The following is a 21028-nucleotide window of genomic DNA, read 5'->3' as shown; positions in this document are numbered from 1 at the left end:
ACAAGCTGCCACGAGAAGTGGTGAATTCTCCTTCAATGGAAGTCTTCAAACAGAGGCTGGACAGATATCTGACTGGGATGATTTAGAGAATCCTGCTTTGAGCAGGGGGTAGGACAAGATGGCCCAGGAGGTCCCTTCCAACTCTGCGATTCTATGATTCTATAAGACTTAACCTGGGGCCAAGGTGGAAGTTGTGGTTATTTACGGTTTACAAGGGTTCGGGCTTCGAGGACCACCCACCCCTTTTGGGAGGGAACTGTTTTAAAATTGTTGTACATTAATGATAATAAATAGCTGCTGTGGCCAATTAATCCAACTTTGGCTTTGTCTTTTATTGGGATCTGGGGTTGGATACGGGAGGTAATTATGGGGTGTGGGGATGGTATTGGGTCATTTATCTGAAGCTCACATGAGTCGCGGATACCTTTGTCATGTTCTATTGATGACCTCTGGCACGATATGATCTAAAAATTAAAATAAAAGGTTACCAAACTACACTACTTCAAATGAAGCAAAAAGATCACAATAGCAGTCATAAAAAGTAAACCACATAAGATCACAATGTTATCCCAAGTTTAAAATCAACATTTACATCATTGGGCTACAGGGTATTCAGCCTTCTAATCCATTCTAACTCTTTAATTTTAAGCAATTTAACCCTATCACCACCACTTCGCAATGGTGGAATATGGTAAATTATCCGAAATTTCAAATCTTTCAGAATGTCTAGACTCAGTGAAATGTTGTGATACAGGTAAGTCTAATCGTTTTTTCCGTATTGCATAACGATGCTGATTCAACCTAGTTTTTAAATCACATGTTGTCTCCCCTACATATAATAATTTACAAGGGCATATCCACAAATAAATGATAAAGTCAGTTGTACAGGTAAGAAATTGTCTAATGCAAAAACTTCTTGTGTGATTGGATGTTTAAAATTATCACCCTTAATCATGTAGGAACAGTTAATACAGCTAAGACAGGGAAAACAACCCATTTTAACTGCACCTGTCAGAGAAGACTGTATAGAGGTTTATAGTGTGCCTACATCCGCACAAATGAGTTTATTCCTTATACTTTTTGCTCTTTTATATGAGACTAGCTGAAGAGCCCGGCGCTGCCCGGGCATAGTAACTAACTACGGTTGGTTATTATTATTATTTATTATTATAGCGCCATTTATTCCATGGTTCTTTACATGTGAGGAGGGGTATACATTATACATACAAGTACAGTAATCTTAAACAATACAAGTCACGACTGGTACAGGATGAGAGAGGACCCTGCCGCGAGGGCTCACAATCTACAACGGGATGGGTGAGGATACAGTAGGCGAGGGTAGAGCTGGTCGTGCAGCGGTTTGGTGGATCGGTGGTTACTGCAGGTTATAGGCTTGTCAGAAGAGGTGGGTCTTCAAGTTGTTTTTGAAGGTTTCCATGGTAGGCGAGAGTCTGATATGTTGTGGTAGAGAGTTCCAGAGTAGAGGGGATGAGCAGGAGAAATCTTGTATGCGATTGTGGGAAGAAGAGATAAGAGGGGAGTAGAGAAGGAGAACTTGTGAGGATCGGAGGTTTCGTGCAGGCAAGTACCGGGAGACTAGGTCACAGATGTACGGAGGACTCAGGTTGTGGATGGCTTTGTATGTCATGGTTAGGGTTTTAAACTGGAGTCTTTGGATAATGGGGAGCCAGTGCAGGGATTGACAGAGGGGAGAGGCAGGGGAATAGCGGGGGGACAGGTGGATTAGTCGGGCAGCAGAGTTAAGAATAGATTGGAGGGGTGCGAGAGTGTTAGAGGGGAGGCCACAGAGCAGGAGGTTGCAGTAGTCAAGGCGAGAGATGATGAGGGCATGGACTAGGGTTTTTGCAGATTCTTGGTTGAGGAATGTACAGATTCGTGAAATGTTTTTGAGTTGAAGTCGGCAAGAAGCGGAAAGGGCTTGGATATGTGGTTTGAAAGAGAGATCAGTGTCAAGGATAATCCCGAGGCAGCGAGATTGTGGGACTGGAGAGAGTGGGCAGCCGTTTACTGTAATGGATAGGTCTCTTGGGGGGGTCACGTGAGATGGGCGAAAGATGATTAATTCTGTTTTGTCCATATTAAGTTTTAGAAATCTAGCGGAGAAGAAGGATGAAATAGCAGACAGACATTGAGGGATTCTGTTTAGTAGGGAGGTGATATCTGGTCCAGAGATGTAGATCTGTGTGTCAGTTATAACAAATTATAATGATTATATCTATATATATAAAGCTGAGTGTAGAGCCCCGCCCATTCCGCATAGCCACATTCACTATAATATCCCACATCATCCCGTCAGCCCGAGCTCCCGGACTACTACCCATAATATCCCACATTGACCCGTTAGCCAGAGCCACTGGACTACTACCCATAATATCCCACATCATCCCGTCATGGGATATATGGGCACGGGAGGGAGGATTCATTTCTGTCATGTGCTCTCTGCTCCTTTCAGGGGGCAGACAATAGCTGGAAGCTTATGTTCCCAGGGATGCTATATTTCTCCCACCATGTCAGTGTCTGCTGAGGTGTTGTCAAGTGGGAAAACTGTTGGTCATAGCAACCAATCACAGATCAGCTTCTTTTGAACAGCTCTGGTGAAATGAAAGATGCTTCGTGATTGGTTGGTGATACACACACACACATTCATTTTTATATATAGAGATTAGTGGAGGTCCCAAAAATTCCTTGACCTGAGGCAAACACTTACCTTACATTGGCCAATGCTTCTTCACTATATCTACAATAAATGTATTTTCATTGCAAAAAGTTATCATAGGGATCCTATCAAACATTTTTTTTGTTGTACTCCACTTTTATGTAAAAGACTCTCGTCCCTGAATCCTGAATTTTACCTTCTCTTTATTCAAAAGATTTTTAGGATATCGTCTCTCCAAAAATTTCTGTGACATATTCTCCAATGAGACATCAAGATTTTTTCCGTAATTAACTATCCTTTTAACACAAAGGAATTGGCTATAGGGTAGTGATTCCACCATTCTACGAGGGTGATGACTATCATATCTCAATAAATTATTTTTGTCTGTTTTTTTTACAAAAACCTCTGTTAAAAACGGTTATTCTCCAATCTAACCAAAACATCCAAAAACTGCAATTCCATGGCAGAAGATGTCAATGTAAACTGAATATTCCTATTTAGGCCAATAAGAAAAATATGGAACTCCTCCAATTCAGTGGAAGAATAGATAGATAGATATATCTAGCGATAGATAGAAGGAATGAGACATAGATAGATGGAATGAGCTAGATAGACAGATAGACAGATCTTTAGATAGATAGATCTATAGATAGATCGATAGATATTATCTATAGACCTATCTATCCCATATTTATCTATCTATCCCAAATCTATCTATCTGTCGATCTATCCCATATCTATCTGTCTATCCATCTATCTATCACATATCTATCTATTTGTCTATCTGTCCAATATCAATCTATCTATCCCATATGTATGTGTCTATCCCATATCTATCTATCCATCTATCTATCCCATATCTATCTATCTATCTATCTATCTATCTATCTATCTATCTATCCCATATCTATCTATCTATCTATCTATCTATCTATCTATCTATCTATCTCTGTCTGTCTATCTGCATGTGTAATGGAGTGTGGGTTGGACAAATGTTAAAGAGGAGGTTGGACAGAAATGACATCACAAATCTTTTTTTTTCTGTTAAGTAACATATCTTTATTTAGCTTACAAAAACGCATACAATCCACATGAAAAAAATGCAGGAAAATCTGCATGAAAAAAATCATAAAAAACACGTGGATTTTTACCTGCGTTTTCTGCCAAGAGATGCAGATTCTGTGGAGAAAATTCTGCAGGCAAATCTGCAACGTGTGCACATATCCTTACACCTGAATGTAAAATAGCTGAATGCATTATCCTGGATACTGGCTAATCACTATGCTTAGCATCCCTTTGATTTGACATCACTGTGTGCATTATCTCTCTACCGTGATATCACTGAGATTACTAACCCTGTGTGTCACAACTCCTGTATGTGCTTTATGCTGGTATTGTGACATCACTCTGCACATTATCTCTGTTCTGTGAACAATTAGTATTATAACTGTGCTGTATGCATTACCCCATTAGGATTTCACCATGTGGTGTGGCTTATGCATTAAATTGGTTATCACTTATTATCCATGACCTCTCCCTGGGATAGGTCATCAATATTAGTTTGATGGAGGTCTGACACCTATTAGCTGTGATGGCATGCCTAGATGTAGATCCACAGTACTCAGCAAGGGCATCTCCAGCCAATGTTAACATCGTGGCTCCACCAGAACTAATAATGGCTGTTTGATGGGGGTCCTGATCCCCCCACTGATCTTATATTGGTATGGATAGGTAATCAATATCATGTGACTGGACAATCTCACTGGGCTATGATCTGTCTGTACTGATTAGGTTTCTACCCTCCAGTGTAAAGGACAATATTTCAGCTTTCATTAAAGGGAATCTGTCACCTTTTTTTGGCCTATGAGATGCGGCCACAGCCATCAGGGGCTTATCTACAGCATTCTGTATTGCTGTAGATAAGTCCCCGATGTAACCTGAAAGAGAAGAAAAACGACTTATATTATACCCACCCAGGGGTGGTCCGTTACGGCACCTCCCATCTTGTAGCGATGACGTCCTCTTTTTTGCTTCCCGTCACAGCTGGTCCAGCACCTACGCACTACAGTACTCTGCTCTGCCCTGGGAATCAAAGAAGAGGATGTCACAGCTAGAAGATGGGAGGCGCCGGACAGGGACACCCTCCGGACCGCCCCTGGTTGAGTATAATATAACTCGTTTTTCTTCTCTTTCAGGTTACATTGGGGGCTTATCTACAGCATTATAGAATGCTGTAGATAAGCCTCTGATGGCGGTGGCCGCATCTCATAGCCCAAATAATAGGTGACAGATTCCCTTTAATGGAGGGAGGAATTGGGGTTTGGTTAGAGATAACTCTTTGGCCGAGGCTCCCACTGGCCGCATTTCAAAGGCGAAGTGTAGAAATTCTATATTTCCCAGACACTGACGATTTTGAAGATTCATGAATTCTCCGTAATCTTAGGTGATCCCAGGATTACAGGGCCGAATGCTTGTAGACTTATCGCCATGTACGAGGAAGTAATAATGTGATGTCAGAGGCCAGGGTGGATGGGCTGAAGAATGGTACTAAGCTCGACAGGAATCCGCGACTTCCCCTGTAATCCCACAGAAAACACTCCACGCTCTAGTAAAGATTATCTCTCGCTATAAGAGAAAGGGAGGTGATATGAGCCCTAAAGTCTCCACCAAAACCATCGGAGTCAGGACAGAGCTGCTAAAAATCTGCTATTCACTGCAGTGCTAAAGACATTCAACAGAATTGTGACTACAGCTCTGGACGTAACTTTAGTAGAGGACATGATAAGAAGAATGTTAATAAAGCAATGTAATGTGGCGCCCCTGAGGGTTCAGTCGCCACAGAGGTACTGCACCTCCTCCTGAGGTGTGGTACCCCACCATCCAGGTAAGTAGTGTAGCAAAGCACCTTTGGCGGCTCCCTACTTGAAGTGTAGCATAGCACCCCTTGGTGGCTCCCTGCTTGGAACACTAAATGTGCTGGGAGGTGGATGGAGTTTAGTTTACTTAAAAGAGTGGGAAGAGTTGAGTCAGTCAGTCAGCCATTCATTCAGTCAGTGAGTGAGGATGTAGAAGCACAGAGAGTGAGACAGAGAAGATCCCTGGGAGAGGGATGGGAGAAGGAAGTGCTGCAGCAGGCCACAGTGAGAAAATAGGGGGGGAAGCCAGCACTGCTTAAGGTTAGAACGCATAAATTGGAGTGCATATGCACATAATGTCTAGCTGTATTCAAAAATGAGATATTTAGCAAAAAAATTGATCAATTCAATTGAGCCACCCCGCCGCGCCAAGGCAATCTCATATGGGGGGTCCTACTCTATATATTTTTAATAAATGCTGTGCCATTACGGCCAGTAATCTGGGTCTGCTGGCACAGGAAAGAGACAAAGAAAGGAAGCTTGATTCTCCAAAAGAAAGCAGGATTAGCACGGAACATAAGTAGAATAGGAGAACTAAGGAACAGGGTCGGAAGAAACCTTCCCAAGTTCACAGCGCAAGACCGGATTCCGGTCCCCGAGGTTGTACGGATACTAATGGTCCTGCAGCAGACACCGGAGGAATAGAAGTCGTGACCACTTTATTCCCACACAAGACTTGGGGGCACAACAGCAACATATTAGTGAGCCAGGACTTAGTAGCAAGGAGTCCCCGAAGCAGGCTACAGCTGTCTGCCGTACAAGTAGATTTCATAGGAACATCTGACTTGAGGAACTCCAGTGTAACTCAGTACTAGGAGTACTTCGTTCAAAGGCGCTATAAGAGGAGACGTTCAGAAAAGGCACATATGTTGGCGGAGTGTTGGAAAGCAGTACTTCATCTTGCCTGGAAGTTGGCTGAGCTCCTGACCTGGAGGACACGGCACGGATGCGGGCACCTGTACCTGCAACAGACTGTGAGTAAAGCTTTGGAACTACATGCCCTGGTGTTCTCCACTTATTCCTGCACCAACCTGCCCAGCACTGCTACATCACTTGCGCCTGACACTACACCATCTATGTGTCACTTCACCTACACTGCCCTGGGACTCCAGCCCTGCCTGTGGAGGGCTATAATATCATTGCTGCACCACACCATCTGTCCCAGAGGATCTGTCTTCAGCGTCGGCTTACATCTCTATTGCCGAACACCACAGGTGGCATCACAAATCACTTATAAACTTTCATCACCATAAGCACACTGCAACAACTCTTTTTACAATGGGCGCCCAGGGCCACGGGCCGGGTCCCAGCTGCCGTGACATCTCCCATTGAAGCTCATCAGGCCCGGTACCGAGTACCTCACAGCCCTGGGAGGGCGACCCAATAACATAGGTAAAATGAGGATGAATCAGAGTTGGCCAGGCTTTAGTAGGTCACAGACTGCATGCTGAAATTGACAGCCTCTACTGATTATTTCTTTAGGGATGATACCGGCATCTAAAAGACCTGCAGCGGCTGTTATTCACCTTGTCTGATTGCCATTATAACAGAGTGTAATTATAATGAGCTTCTGAGGATGTCATCAGCTTTGATTCTCCACAACAATTATCGAATGTCGCTGCAATTCTGAAGGACTCGGGAGCCATCATCATCATATCCATATGAGGGAGATGGCTGTTATCCATCAAGATTGTGTCTCGAGTCACTGCTGCCCTGCATACAGGAATGTCCAAACGCTTCCTGTGTAATTGATGGGTGTATTAAGGATTGTCACACTGCACACTTGTAGGGAAGGAGAACTGACGGACGAACCTGTCTGTAATAGGAAGGCAAAGGGTGTAAGGCAGTGTAGGAGTGAGAGGTGGAAAACAGCTGTAGATAAAGAGAACGAAGCGTAGTGTTGGGGTTTGACCATTAGAGGGCAGTGGAGAGTTATAGGTTAGGACTGAACACCAGCCATTGGCTAGAAAAACCGTTGAGTCATGGGGGGCGGAGTTACCAGAGCAGAAGGTGATAAAAAGCAGATGGAAGGTTCTGGAAGGTCAGTCAGCCAGGGGAGCTCACAAGGAAGGAGGGTCTGTTAAATAGAGGAGACCTCTCAGAGAGCTTGGACAGCAGATACGGTTATGGGAGGTGACCCTTAAGGACGTTGGTCACAGGCAGAGACGGTCTGTGAGGACCTGTAATTTGGTGGACTTTGCAGGGTGAAACGCGGTGGTGGATTGGCCTAGGGCAGCCACGGTGGGAGAGCCACAAAGTACACTTCGACGGTGAAAGTCAATAAGCGAAGGTACTCGGTCCTGTCTGCAAGAGAAAACTGTGTAAAAGTCCTGTCATTAGAGTTGAGCGACTTTGCCTTTTTTTGGGTCGAGTCGGGTTTCATGAAACCCGACTTTCGCAAAAGTCGGGTCGAACGAAATCGGCCGATTTTTGTGAAAAGTCGAAGGCCGACTGAAACACGAAACCCAATGCAAGTCAATGGGGAAGCAAAGTCGGCAAGAAGTGGAGGCCAGGAAACACACCTACAGTGCCAATTTGAATGCCAAAAACATCAAATCTTATTAATGAAGCTTTTCAACCTTAATTTACTGCATAATAATAGTTACGCATTAAAAAATGGGGGTTATTTGGCTAAATTTGTGGGGGGGTAGGGCTGGCTCCAGGTTTTCATGTGCCCTGGGCCAAAGAGCGCCCCTTTAACATATAGCACAACTCATGATGCTCCGATACGGCAGAGAAATAGCGGTATAGTACAATGAAAAATACTTCACTTTTTACATCTCATGACTGATATCCATTTTAAATTCTCCAATAGCTCCAAAAACGGACAGTATCTTACGCCATCCAGTATTATGGCCACCGCATAGTGCGCTATACAGAGTAATGAGGCCCATATATTTCACCATACAGAATCATTGGTCCCATATAATGTTTGAAACAGTATATGATGAGCTCCACATAATTCTACAGTATATGTTGGTCCCCATGGATGAAGCTGCACTGTCTTATGGGCCCAAATAATACTCTATATATAATGGGCCCCATTTCTAATGCTCTAGTGTATAATGGGCCCTGTAAATGCTGCTCCAGTGTCTGATGTCCACCTTTGGAATGCTCCAGTGTATGGTGGGCCCCATATATCATTCTCCAGAGTATAGTGCTCCCCAAAAATTGCTGTCCCAACATTGAAAACAATTAAATAAGTCTCCTCAAATAAGTCTCCTCGCTAGGGAATCCCTGTACTAGTCTGGGCGTACAGACGTGATGTCATTGCGCTCTCTGATCAGAATATCGCTGTCAGGAAACGCGGAAGACATAATGGCGGTGGAGCAGGGAGAGGTAAGTATTTCAACTTTGCAAGTGCTGTGATCCAGAGCAAGCAGAGGGGGCCCACTCATTGGCGACGGCACTGGCACAGGGCCCCTCATAGTACGGCGGTGTGTCTGACGGCGGGTGGGCCGAACCTGTACTTTCAGCTGCACCTCAGGAGTACGGTCGCCACAGTGGCATTACCTTCCTCCTAGGGAGTGTGATGTCATGCTTGGGAGCAACAAAGGCTCTCTCTAGCAGTTAAACCAACACACAACACATTTCCCACTCCAGGCCAGCAGGGAGACCTCTGAACATGACTGCTGAGGAGCTGCTGTCTGTGGTCGGGAGGAGGTAAGTTAGGGCAGTCTGTGAAGGGAAGGGGAAGTGTGTGGATGTGAGAAGGGGAGCTGGAGGATGAGCAGAGTTAAGGCTCACTCCTAGCTTGAGCGCATGGTCCGGATTCCGGTCTCCGAGTTTGTAGGGACACTGACGTTCCTGCAGCAGAAACCGGAGGAAGTAGCAGCTGTAAATGCTCTGTACCCAACAAAGGCTCGGAGGCCCCAGCAGCGACATGTGGGAGCCAGAAGGAAAAGGCTACGGCTGCCTGCCATACGAGAAAGTTCCAAGAGAGAGTCAACGGGGGGAACTTCATTGAACACCGCACTGCGAGTACCTCAGATAAGCGCTAGAACGGAGGCCACACTACCTATCTGCAGAGCGAGAATTCCAAATTGGCTTCCAGGCTGACCAACTCCTTCTCCATCTGTATTCTGGGTCCTGGATGGCACTTACCAAGCACAGGTAAAGGAACTGCATGACTGTGTCTGTCCTCTTTCTCCTGCGCCTGGTGCACGGCTCTGCTACATCCTGCACTGCATACCATCTACCAACTCTTTAATGTGCCCTGCAACAATGGCCATACCTGTGCAGGGCTTCTACATCTTAGCTGCGCCACAACTTCTGTCCCAGAGAAGCGACACTGCAACGCTGGTCAATCTAATCAGAAACCACTGGTGGTGTCACGTATCATTCACCTATAAACGTAATTCACCCCTTTGCATGGACGCCCAGGGCCATGGAACGGGTCACCACCACTGTGACACATCCCAGGGAGACACCCGATTAACCCCACTGCCCTGCCTGGCCACCCACACTCCATCTCTGATTCATCTTGGACTGGGGAATTCACGATTTGACTTGATAACCCATGCATGGTATGATAGAAAGAGCTACATGGACTAATGTGAAGTGTGGCCTGCTGCATCATTCACTTTGGGTGGGGGTGCAGGAGACAAGGAAAGGGGTTCTTCCTGACCAGGAGCCAGCACTTGACGACTCAGTGCTTGCATTTTTTGAAACTTCAGAAGAGGAGGGCATATTTGCTGGAGTCTGTTTCGGCAATGTAAGCCCAAATCAGTTCCTCATGCTCCGGCTTTAAAAACGGTTAACCTACTCCCAGAAAAGGTAGCCTTCCAGGCGTTCCGTAGACAGACCATGACGCAGGCTCAACACCTCCTGCCTTAGCTGCTATTGTGCTTTTGCCACTACCAGCAGATGCACCACCACCATCAGCACCAGCTGGCCCCCCACGCCCACGTCCGCTGCCTCTTCCACCAAACTTCCAAATTTAGCACAAAATAGACACAAAATAACATCACATATATGGTACTGTATCAGAAGCGTACAGCTCTATTCAGTCAAAGGATAATTGTCAATCTCCATATATATTCCATCAGTTACACAGAGACACTCCCAGGCTCAGTATGGATTAGACAAGAATATAAAAAGTAGACAAAGTGTACAGTATCATCAGATAGCAGGTATATATAGCATAGTTTAAACATTAACAATGTATGTCTATATATCAAGAGTAGTGTTGAGCCACCCCGCTCGTGTTTTGGTTCGTCGCACAGGAGGTAAGTTCGTCGAATGTTCGTCAAACCACATTGAAAACAATGGCAGGCAAACACAAACACATACTAACACATACAAAACAATTACAAAACACCTTAAAAGGTGTCCCAAAACCGACAAAATGCTCAGAAGCCAAAAATAACATATGGAAAAGGGCAACTACATTTACCAAAGAGGTGGAGGAGTAAAAGGAGGAGGTGGAGGAGACACAGATCTAGGCTTGTCATGCCCTTATGAAGTCAAGAAAGTCTGGACTAAAAATGTAAAAACCAAACCCAAAAAAAACAAAATCTGAAAACGAACACGATCATATACTGTCGTACTTCCCACCAATAAATTATGGCAACTGGCGATCGGGCGGCGTTATTCCCATGAACGTCCAAACAGCGTCCATGAAGCCAAGGTGTTTGCTTTCCGGGGGCAGTATGATTGTAAAGCTCAACCTTAAAGGAATGTCCAAAAGGGCACCACCAGGAGTGGAGCCTGCGGCTTAATTGGACTCCACCCGGGAAACCACAACCATGCCACCTCAAAAAAAGATGCACACATTGAAAGCTTTGTCAATTGTGTGTGCGTGGTGTGGTATCTCCATTTGTAGTTGTGCTAGCGATTTGTCAGCTTTATTCCGTTAACAAACGAGACTCCGGCACGCCCATGCGGTACGCGTAAAGCTTACTAGAGGGATACGCGAGGCTCTGGCACGCGCGATCGAGCAATAACAGGGCTATCATGGCCTTCCATGTCCGGGGCTACATGCACGCTACACTGAAAGGACCATCTTTTGTCGCTTACAGGTGCAGATAACCCGCTGAACACCGTTAGTGATGGGGATCTGGGATTCCAATAATTCGCCGTGAACGATGATTTCCCAGTAAGTGCAGGTCAACAGCAATTCCTGATTTCGGCCTAACCGCCATTCCAGAAAAAATGCAAAACATTACGTGTCCAAACCACAGGTGCTGTAGCTTGCTTAACAGCTCTGCAGCCATTCTCAGGCCCAGTATGGATTCTACAAGATTCGAGAAAGTTGATAAAGGGTACAGTTTCACCGGATAACACGTATATATGTTGCATAGTTTACACATTAAAAACCTATGTGTATCGATCAGGAGGCAGGCTCAGACGGTCTCAGGCCCAGTATGGATTAGACCAGATTGTACAAAGTTGAGATAGGGTACATTATCACTGGATAGCAGGTATATAGAGCATAGTTTAAACATTTAAAATCTCCGTGTTCTCTGCATGGATTACACAACAATCTAAAAACTATAAAAAAGGAAATGTGTTTCAAGCGTACACCATGATACACTTTTGGTGGTATTTTTAAATCTTCATTTATATTTCTGTCTCAGTAAGACAGCCCAGACTCTCTGCAACAGGAAATTAGATGCATACAATTATTTACCTAAAGTCTAGTGATTGCAGAAATCTACGAATTACTAATCACGGGAACAACTTCCGTCACAATTCTCAGAGGCGATACTGACCCTCAATTAATTAGTGTGTTGACACAGCAAAAACCTTTCTTTGTGAAGAAAGTGTTGCTGTATCGCAGTACCGTTGATCCCATCGCCGTTACTCATATCCATCCAATTTTGATCACAGGGAGAGATGTAAACATGGTGCTCACTGCCTATCATGCTCTGTCACATAACTTTGGAGTGCAAAACACAGAAGCCACAGGCCGTAGGTAATTCAATTGGATTGGCATGAGAGGGAGGGCACATTTAAAAATGTGCGCTGGAATGTCACACGTGTGTGGGTAGGAAAACTGTTAAAGCTGATGAGAAACCACCACTGCATCTCATTGTGAGTCGATGTCCATAAGAAATGGAAGCCATTGATCATCTGAAGCTGGATCCCGGCCAGCGGGACAGGGCATAGCTACGTCTTAACCATCATCTTCTATCAGTTCACCAAATTTGAAGTGCCAGTTCCATCGATTTGGCAGCCCAGACTACACAGCGGAGGAGCAGGGAGAGGTAAACATTGCAAATGCTGGGCCCCTGCCCAAGCAAGGGGGGCCCACTCGTGGGCGTCGGCACTGGCACTGGGCCCCTTATAGTACGGCGGTGTGTCTGACGGCGGGTGTGCACTACCATCGTCAGAGACACTTGATTGCACTATGAGGGACCCTGTGCCAGTGCCCCCGCCCACGAGTTGGCCCACCCACTTGTCCAGGGCAATGGCACTCGCACGGTTGCCTGCGCTCGGTGGTGACCCCGGCCATTGGGGGGAGGAGGCTGCCCAGTTAGGGAGGTTTACAAAATGGCATATGTTGATGTGGGACATTCACCTGCTGCTAAAGGCGAAATTGGTCAAGTCCCAGGAACAGGCGGACCAAAGAAAACAATTTTTCTGGTAACCTATGTGTCATCAGGGTAAGGTGGGACAAAATCCTTGGAAACACATGCATGGTTCATTTTAATGAAGGTCAGATCATCCACATTTTGGGTCGACAGACGGGTCCTTTTTTCTGTCAGTATTGATCCAGCAGCACTGAAGACTAATTCCAATAGCACACTTGCAGCTGGGCATGCGAGCTCCTGTAAGGCATATTGTGCCAATTCAGGCCAGGTGTCCAGTTTAGCTGCCCAATAGTCAAATGGGAATGACCTGTGAGGGAGAACATCGATATGGGAGGAAAAGTAGTTTGTAACCATACTTGACAAGTGCTGTCTCCTGTCACTTTCAATCGATGCAGTATTACCAGTCGTGTGAGCGGGACTTGAAAAATCAGTCCACAACATGGTCATGAAACCCCTGTCTCCAACGCCACTTCTGATGTGTCCACCACCAACAACGCTTCCAAGTTGCCCCCGGCCCCAACGGCTCGTGTGAGAACCATTACCACTGCTGTGTGCTGGGAATGCCTCAACCAACCGGTTTACCAGAGTAGCTTGTTTGTTAGCCAATATTAGGTTAAGGTTCTCCTGTGGCATGATGTTTTGGAATTTGCCTTTATAGCGTGGATCCAGGATGCTGGCCAACCAGTAGTCATCATTCATCATTTTGGCAATGCGGGGGTCCCTTTTTAGGATCTGCAAGGCATAATCTGACATGTGGGCCAATGTTCCCGGTGTCAATGATGCACTGCGAGTGCTGGGTGGAGGAGCACTTTCTGGCAAATCCACATCCCTCCAGTCACGCACAAACCCTGTACCAGACCTTGCAAAGCCAACATTTTCTCTTGCCCCACGAGAAGCATCCTCCTCCCCTAAATAATCATCCCCGTCATTATCCTCCTCCTCTTCCTCTTCTTCCTCAACCTTGTCCACGACAGTTCCCTGACCAGACAATGGCTGACTGTCATCAAGGCTTCCCTCCTCCTCTTCCTCCTCATCAATCTCGGCTGCAGACGCCTGCTCCTTAAGGTGCGTCAAAGTTTGCATGAGCAGACGCATAAATGGGATGCTCATGCTTATGATGGCGTCGTCTGCGCTTACCAGCCGTGTGCATTCCTCAAAACACTGAAGGACTTTACAGAGGTCTTTCAGCTTCTACCACTGCACTCCTGTCAACTCCATGTCTGCCCTCAAAGTGCCTGCCCGTGTATCCTCCCACAAATGCATTACGGCCTGCCTTTGTTCGCACAGCCGCTCAACCATGTGCAGGGTGGAGTTCCACCTTGTTGCAACGTCGATCATTAGGCGGTGCTTGGGAAGGTGGAGCAATCGCTGCAGCTTCTGCATACGACTGGAGTGTACCGGCGACCGGCGGATGTGCGAGCACAGTCTTCGAACCTTAAGGAGCAGGCCTGTCAAATCCGGATAATTAGTGAGGAAGCACTCCACCACCAGGTTCAAGGTATGAGCCAAGCAAGGTATGTGTCTGAGTTTTGAAAGGGCTATGGCTGCCACAAAATTCCGGCCGTTATCACTAACTACCTTGCCTGCCTCAAGATGTAGACTGCCCAGCCATGACTCAGTTTGTCGCTGAAAGTAGTCGGCCAGTACTTCTGCGGTGTGTCTGTCGCCCAAACACATAATCTGCAACACAGCCTGCTGACGCTTTCCACTAGCTGATCGATAGGGGGACACCTCGTTTGCAACAGTCAACTGCGGATGCAGTGCTCGTGCGACTGCGCTCTGTGGACCAGCTTTCGCTTCTGGAGGAGGAGGGTCAAACGTCTACAGCCAACTGTTTCCTATACCGTGGGCTAGGCAGCACTGTGCCACCACCGCTGTCCCCTGTGGACCCTGCATCCACCACATTAACCCAGTGCGCAGTGATGGACACGTAAGGGCCCTGGCCATGCCTACTGGACCATGCATCAGTTGTGAGGTGCACCTTTCCACTCACTGACAGCTTGAGTGCATGGACAATGCGGTCTTTCACATGAAGGTGGAGGGCTGGGATGGCTTTGTGAGAAAAGAAGTGGCAACTGGGTAGTTCATAGCGTGGAACTGCGTAGGCCATTAGTTCGCGGAAAGCTGCACTTTCAACCAACCGATAATGCATCATCTCTAACGAGATTAGTTTGGCAATGTGGGTGTTCAAAGCCATTGTACGCGGATGAGAGGATGAGTACATTTTTGTCCTAGTCATAGTCTCTGGTAGAGTGAGCTGGACTTGAGAGCTGGATATGGTGGAAGTAGCGGTGGACATGGTGGACTGAGAGAGGGTTGATGATGGTGATGGAGTTGGTGTTCTTTCTGATGGCCTAGATTCTGTCTTTCGTTGCAATAACAGTGTGATTCCCTGAATGATTTGCCCTTGCGACAACTCAACATTTGCTGCTGGTGGTGTGCTAACCAGTGGACTTACAGTGGGGGAAACAATGTTGCGTTGCTGACTACCTTCTTTGGGAGCAGTAGCACATGTGGTACGTGAGTTTTGGTAGTCCATCCACGCTTGCAAGTGCATGGTGGTTAAATGTCTTAGCATGCAACTGGTATTCAAATTTCTCAGATTTTTCCCTCGGCTAAAGGTCTTTGCGCACTTCTAAGGCCTGTTTCACACTTGCTTTTTTTTGCAGCGCATTTTTCCCGCAAAAAAACGCATTGAAAAAACGCATACAAATGCATACAAACGCTGCGTTTTTTTCAAGCATTTTAATGCGCATGCAGGAAAAAAACGCAGCGTTTTTGTGCGTTTGTATGCGTTTTTTGTGCGTTTGCGTTTTTTTACAGATTTTGGAAAAACCCCCCAAAAAAGAAAAAAAAAACATTCAACAACACACAAGACCAATGGGACTTCATTGTGGGTGTGGTATGTTAATATATAGACCCTGTCTACAGTATTCTTCACATTTGCTTGATTCTTCTCGTGACCATGGATCTGCGCTGGAAGAGTTTTCACTTCAACTTGGATTTGGACATCGCGATGGCTCAGGCGTATGCAGTTGCTTGCCATGAACAAAGGAAGAGAGAGAGGGAGCGAAGACGGCAGCGGCGGCGTATGTGGATACATCCGATTGTTGAACTCCGGGAGAGCCGTGGGGCATACCACACCCTCTACAGCGAGCTCCAGGCAAACCCGGAGAAATTTATAGATTATATCCGGATGTCCCAAGAAAGTTTCAGGGATTTGCTTGCTCGTGTCCAACAATCCATCCGGAGACAGGACACACAGCTCCGTCGTGCGATTCCTCCTGAGGAACGGCTACTGGTGACATTACGGTATGTAATATTAAACCAAGGGGTGCAGTCTGATGGGTTTTTTTTAAATTTAGTATTCAAAACCTTGGGTAATTAGTTTTCGTGAATGTACTAATATTTTATTTTATAGTTTTTTAAAATAATATACATAAATATTAATTTTACTTCTTTGTCTGTTCACAGATTCCTGGCGACTGGAGAAACCCTATCTTCACTACACTTCCAGTACCGTATTGGAATCTCTACCTTGTCTGGAATTGTTGCTGACACCTGCCGGGCTCTCTGGAATGTTCTTTGTCCAGAATTTCTGCCCCTGCCCACCGCTGAAAAGTGGATGGAAATTGCTGACAAATTCTGGACAGTATGCAATTTTCCCAACTGTTTGGGAGCTGTTGATGGTAAACACATACGGATCATCAAACCCAAAAGAACGGGATATGAGTACTATAATTACAAAAAGTACTTTTCAATAGTACTCATGGCCATTGCGGATGCCGGATGTATGTTTGTAGCAGTGGACATTGGAGCATTTGGCCGTGGTAATGACTCACAGGCTTTTAAAAACTCAGACATGGGCCGGAGGTTGTATGGCAACCAATTTAATTTCCCTATGCCACGGCCTCTTCCTCACACCGAAGCTCCGCCACTGCCCTTTGTAATGGTTGGCGATGAGGCTTTTCAAATGTGCGGAAACTTACTGAAACCCTACTCCAGCCGGGACTTGGACCACACCAAAAAAATATTTATTTACAGGCTGACCAGGGCCAGAAGAACTGTCGAGTGTGCTTTTGGGATTCTTGTCTCCAGATGGCGAATTCTGGGCACGGCCATTAATCTTAAACTTGAAACAGTCGATGAGGTGGTGAAGGCCTGTGTGGTTCTACATAACTTTGTGATGGCTAAAGAGCACCCAACCTTTGAACTGGACGATGATGCTCCTAACCCATTGCCTGAATTCACTCAGCACACTCTCAGGTCATCCGTTGAAGTTGGCCAAATGAGGGACCAATTTGCGGCCTACTTTATTTCTGATGTAGGACGGGTGCACTGGCAAGATGAAATGGTGTAATGTTTTTGTTTGTTTATGGTAATAAAAAACCTTATTTGATACCATTACTGAGTGCACTATATTTTTTAAAATCCAATTAAATAAAAAACTTCCCATGTATAACTGAATTTTTTGATGTTCACACACCTGGGCAGGTAAATACACATATGAGTTAAAATGCAGCATTGCTAGTCTGCGTGAAATATATTGGAACGAGCAAAGCTGCAGGCCATGAATCAGGAAACCAATTTTTTTCAAGAGAAAATTGTCAAACTAGTTGAAAAAAAAGTATGTGATTTTTTCAAAACCCAACCCTCAAAACCCAACCCCACCCAATGAAAGTCAATGGGGAATACAAGTCAGCATTGAGTGGATGAATGTAATCAGCTCAATTCCAACTTTTATTTAAAATTGTGGTAGTGTATAAATAGACAAGTTTCTAGAGTTATTACACTAGGCCTTGGAATGACTATACTAGGCCGTGGTATTTAAAATATGAGTATAGTAGGCCTTGGGCCTACTAGTATAGTCATATGTGAAATACCACAGCCTAGTATAGTCATACCAAGGCCTACTGTAATAACTCGATTTTTACCAACTAGGATCTTGTTTCACGAAAAACAAACTGGTTAAACTTGACAAGTTTCAACAGTTTGTTCTTCATGAAACCAGATTCTAGTTGTTAAAACTAGAGTTATTACACTAGGCCTTGGAATGACTATACTAGGCCGTGGTATTTCAAATATGAGTATAGTAGGCCTTGGGCCTACACTAGTATAGTCATGTGAAATACCGCGGCCTAGTATAGTCATACCAAGGCCTACTGTAATAACTCGATTTTTACCAACTAGGATCTTGTTTCACGAAAAACAAACTGGTGAAACTTGACAAGTTTCAACAGTTTGTTTTTCATGAAACCAGATTCTAGTTGTTAAAACTAGAGTTATTACACTAGGCCTTGGAATGACTATACTAGGCCGTGGTATTTCAAATATGAGTATAGTAGGCCTTGGGCCTACACTAGTATAGTCATGTGAAATACCACGGCCTAGTATAGTCATACCAAGGCCTACTGTAATAACTCGATTTTTACCAACTAGCATCTTGTTTCACAAAAAACAAACTGGTGAAACTTTTTAAGAAAGAAACTTATTTTTTAGACAAGTTTCAACTTTTTGTTTTTCATGAAACCAGATCCAAGTTGGTAAAACTCGAGTTATTACACTAGGCCTTGGTATGACTATACTTGTCCGTGTTATTTCACATATGACTATACTAGGCCTTGGGTTGGTTTTTAACATGTATTTACCCATCAGTGTGTGTGAGCGGCGCAAACAACATTAATGAAACTTTGTAATGGTGAACCACAAATGTAAATTTATTTTTAATCACAAAAATAAACCACAAAATTATTTTTTCCGGCGTTTGGGGGCAGATGGTTTCAATTTGGGGGTGTGCAGGGAATATGCAACACTTGCAATTGAAGACGGTGTTTGAGGGGAAGGGGCAACAAAACTTGTGGGGGAAGGTAGTCCAGTTAAGGGAATTAAACTAGGAACACTTGGAGGAGAGGAAATCTGTTCAGGTACATTTGTTGCAATGGCATGTCGCCGTAGGCTTGTGTGCCTGGACCGACTTTGGCCCAATGCCCGCCTTGATTGATTTCGCCTTGAACTTGGGGCAAATATTGAGTGTAGGTCCCCCGTCTGCTGGGGTGGCTGCTGCTGCTGCTGAGGTGGCTGCTGCTGCTGAGGTGGCTGCTGCTGCTGCTGAGGTGGCTGCTGCTGCTGAGGTGGCTGCTGCTGCTGCTGAGGTGGCTGCTGCTGAGGTGGCTGCTGCTGAGGTGGCTGCTGCTGAGGTGGCTGCTGATGCTGCTCTTGGTTGGCAGTGCTCGTCCTTGCAGGAGGACTGGTGGCGGCAGTGATGGTCCAGGTTTGCGGAGTGGTGGTGGCAGGGCTACTACATGTTGTTGTAGCGGCAGGGCTGTTCCATGTTTGCCTAGTGGTGGCTGAGCTCCACGCATGCATGGGAGTGGCGGTGGTGCTCCAGACAGGAGCAGCACTTGCCATGGTGGTGTCGGTGAAGTGACCAGCTGCACTCAGACTTGTGGTGGTGTAACGGTGGGTGTCCTGGCTTTGAATAGAGGTGTCCGTGCAGTGGTATGCAGCACAAGTCGGTAGTGAGGTGAAGCGAGTCAATGGTGGCACAGGTGGAAATGACACCACTGACTGCTGACCGTACCGATTATGCTGCATAGCCTGCAAGAAAGCATTGTTGCAGGCCTGCAGCACATTCAGCTGTTGCTCAGGACTAAGGTGTTCCGCCATGCCCTTTTCAATCTTACTAAAAAAATGGTGTGCTGGTCTGTTGAGGTCGGCCTCCAGACGGTCAAGGCGCTGTTCTACAGAATTGAAGCGGTGTTCAAAGTGGTTAAAACCACGTTCCATGAGTGCAAAACCGCTTTCAACTCTGTCGGACAGCGACTTGAGGCTGGAATTAAAGGCCTCGCTCAAATGCATAAACTCGGGCAAGACATTCCTGTCCAAGGCCCTCTGCCTCTGGCGGGTAGTGCCCGCATAACCAGTGGCAGAGACCTGGGACAGGGGAACACCTGATGGCCCAGCTTCCTGGTCACCAGCTGTGTGTGTGGCTGACCTGCAAGGTGCTTCATAGCTGTCGGATGGCTGGGACGGGTCAGAGGACGTCCGAGGAAGGACCGCTCCAGGGCCAGGTTGCAGGGTGCTGCTCCAGGTGCTGTGGAAGAAAGGAAAATCATTACTACCATGCCTTTACAAGAAGCATCAGCTGTGGATTAGAAAAACACAGATTAATAAAAATAAAAACCCAAAATTTATAATACTTACGATCTCGTGGCAAGGACCGGTCTTAGGAACTGCAACGCGTGATAGTGACGGTATCTAGTTCTGGTCCTTGACGCAGATCCACTGCGAACCTGGCCCTCAGCACGAACATCACTGTTGAAGCAGTCCTTGATCGAACGCCAACGTGTTCGGACTTTGTCCACTGTTGGGAAAAAAAAAACAGTGCCGTCAAGGACAACAGTCACTGCGGCACAATATAGCAATACAATACTCAAAGCAGTCACTGTAGAGCCCGATGACACTGTTGGGTTTCCTGCTAGAATATACCTAGCACGAAACCCAACAGTGTCGTCAAGGACAACAGTCACTGCGGCACAATATAGCAATACAATACTTAAAGCAGTCACTGTAGAGCCCGATGACACTGTTGGGTTTCCTGCTAGAATATACCTAGCACGAAACCCAACAGTGCCGTCAAGGACAACAGTCACTGCGGCACAATATAGCAATACAATACTCAAAGCAGTCACTGTAGAGCCCGATGACACTGTTGGGTTTCCTGCTAGAATATACCTAGCACGAAACCCAACAGTGCCGTCAAGGACAACAGTCACTGCGGCACAATATAGCAATACAATACTCAAAGCAGTCACTGTAGAGCCTGATGACACTGTTGGGTTTCCTGCTAGAATATACCTAGCACGAAACCCAACAGTGCCGTCAAGGACAACAGTCACTGC

The 21028-nt window shown here is 45.9% G+C and overlaps 1 protein-coding gene across 1 annotated transcript; it reads right to left on the bottom strand.

The window, feature by feature from the left end:
* Positions 1 to 18843: 18843 nt before the first annotated feature.
* LOC141075857 (uncharacterized) lies at positions 18844 to 20631 on the bottom strand. The gene is made up of 2 exons (XM_073563018.1): positions 20331 to 20631; positions 18844 to 20220 (listed from the first exon to the last, which is right to left on the bottom strand). Exon 2 carries the CDS (start codon positions 19983 to 19985, stop codon positions 18876 to 18878), a length of 1110 nt encoding a protein of 369 aa, XP_073419119.1. The 5' UTR covers positions 19986 to 20220; positions 20331 to 20631; the 3' UTR covers positions 18844 to 18875.
* Positions 20632 to 21028: the final 397 nt, after the last annotated feature.

The sequence above is a fragment of the Dendrobates tinctorius genome, unplaced genomic scaffold (genome assembly GCF_039654945.1).
Source record: "Dendrobates tinctorius isolate UK_male_01 unplaced genomic scaffold, ASM3965494v1 ptg000377l, whole genome shotgun sequence".
Lineage (NCBI taxonomy): Eukaryota > Metazoa > Chordata > Amphibia > Anura > Dendrobatidae > Dendrobates > Dendrobates tinctorius.
The sequence above is the reverse complement of the archived record's forward strand: the minus strand, read 5'-3'. Positions and strand labels throughout refer to the sequence as shown.

Excerpts from the sequence above, each read along its gene's own strand:
- LOC141075857 (XM_073563018.1), bottom strand. The coding sequence starts at position 19,985 with ATGCATTTGAGCGAGGCCTTTAATTCCAGCCTCAAGTCGCTGTCCGAC.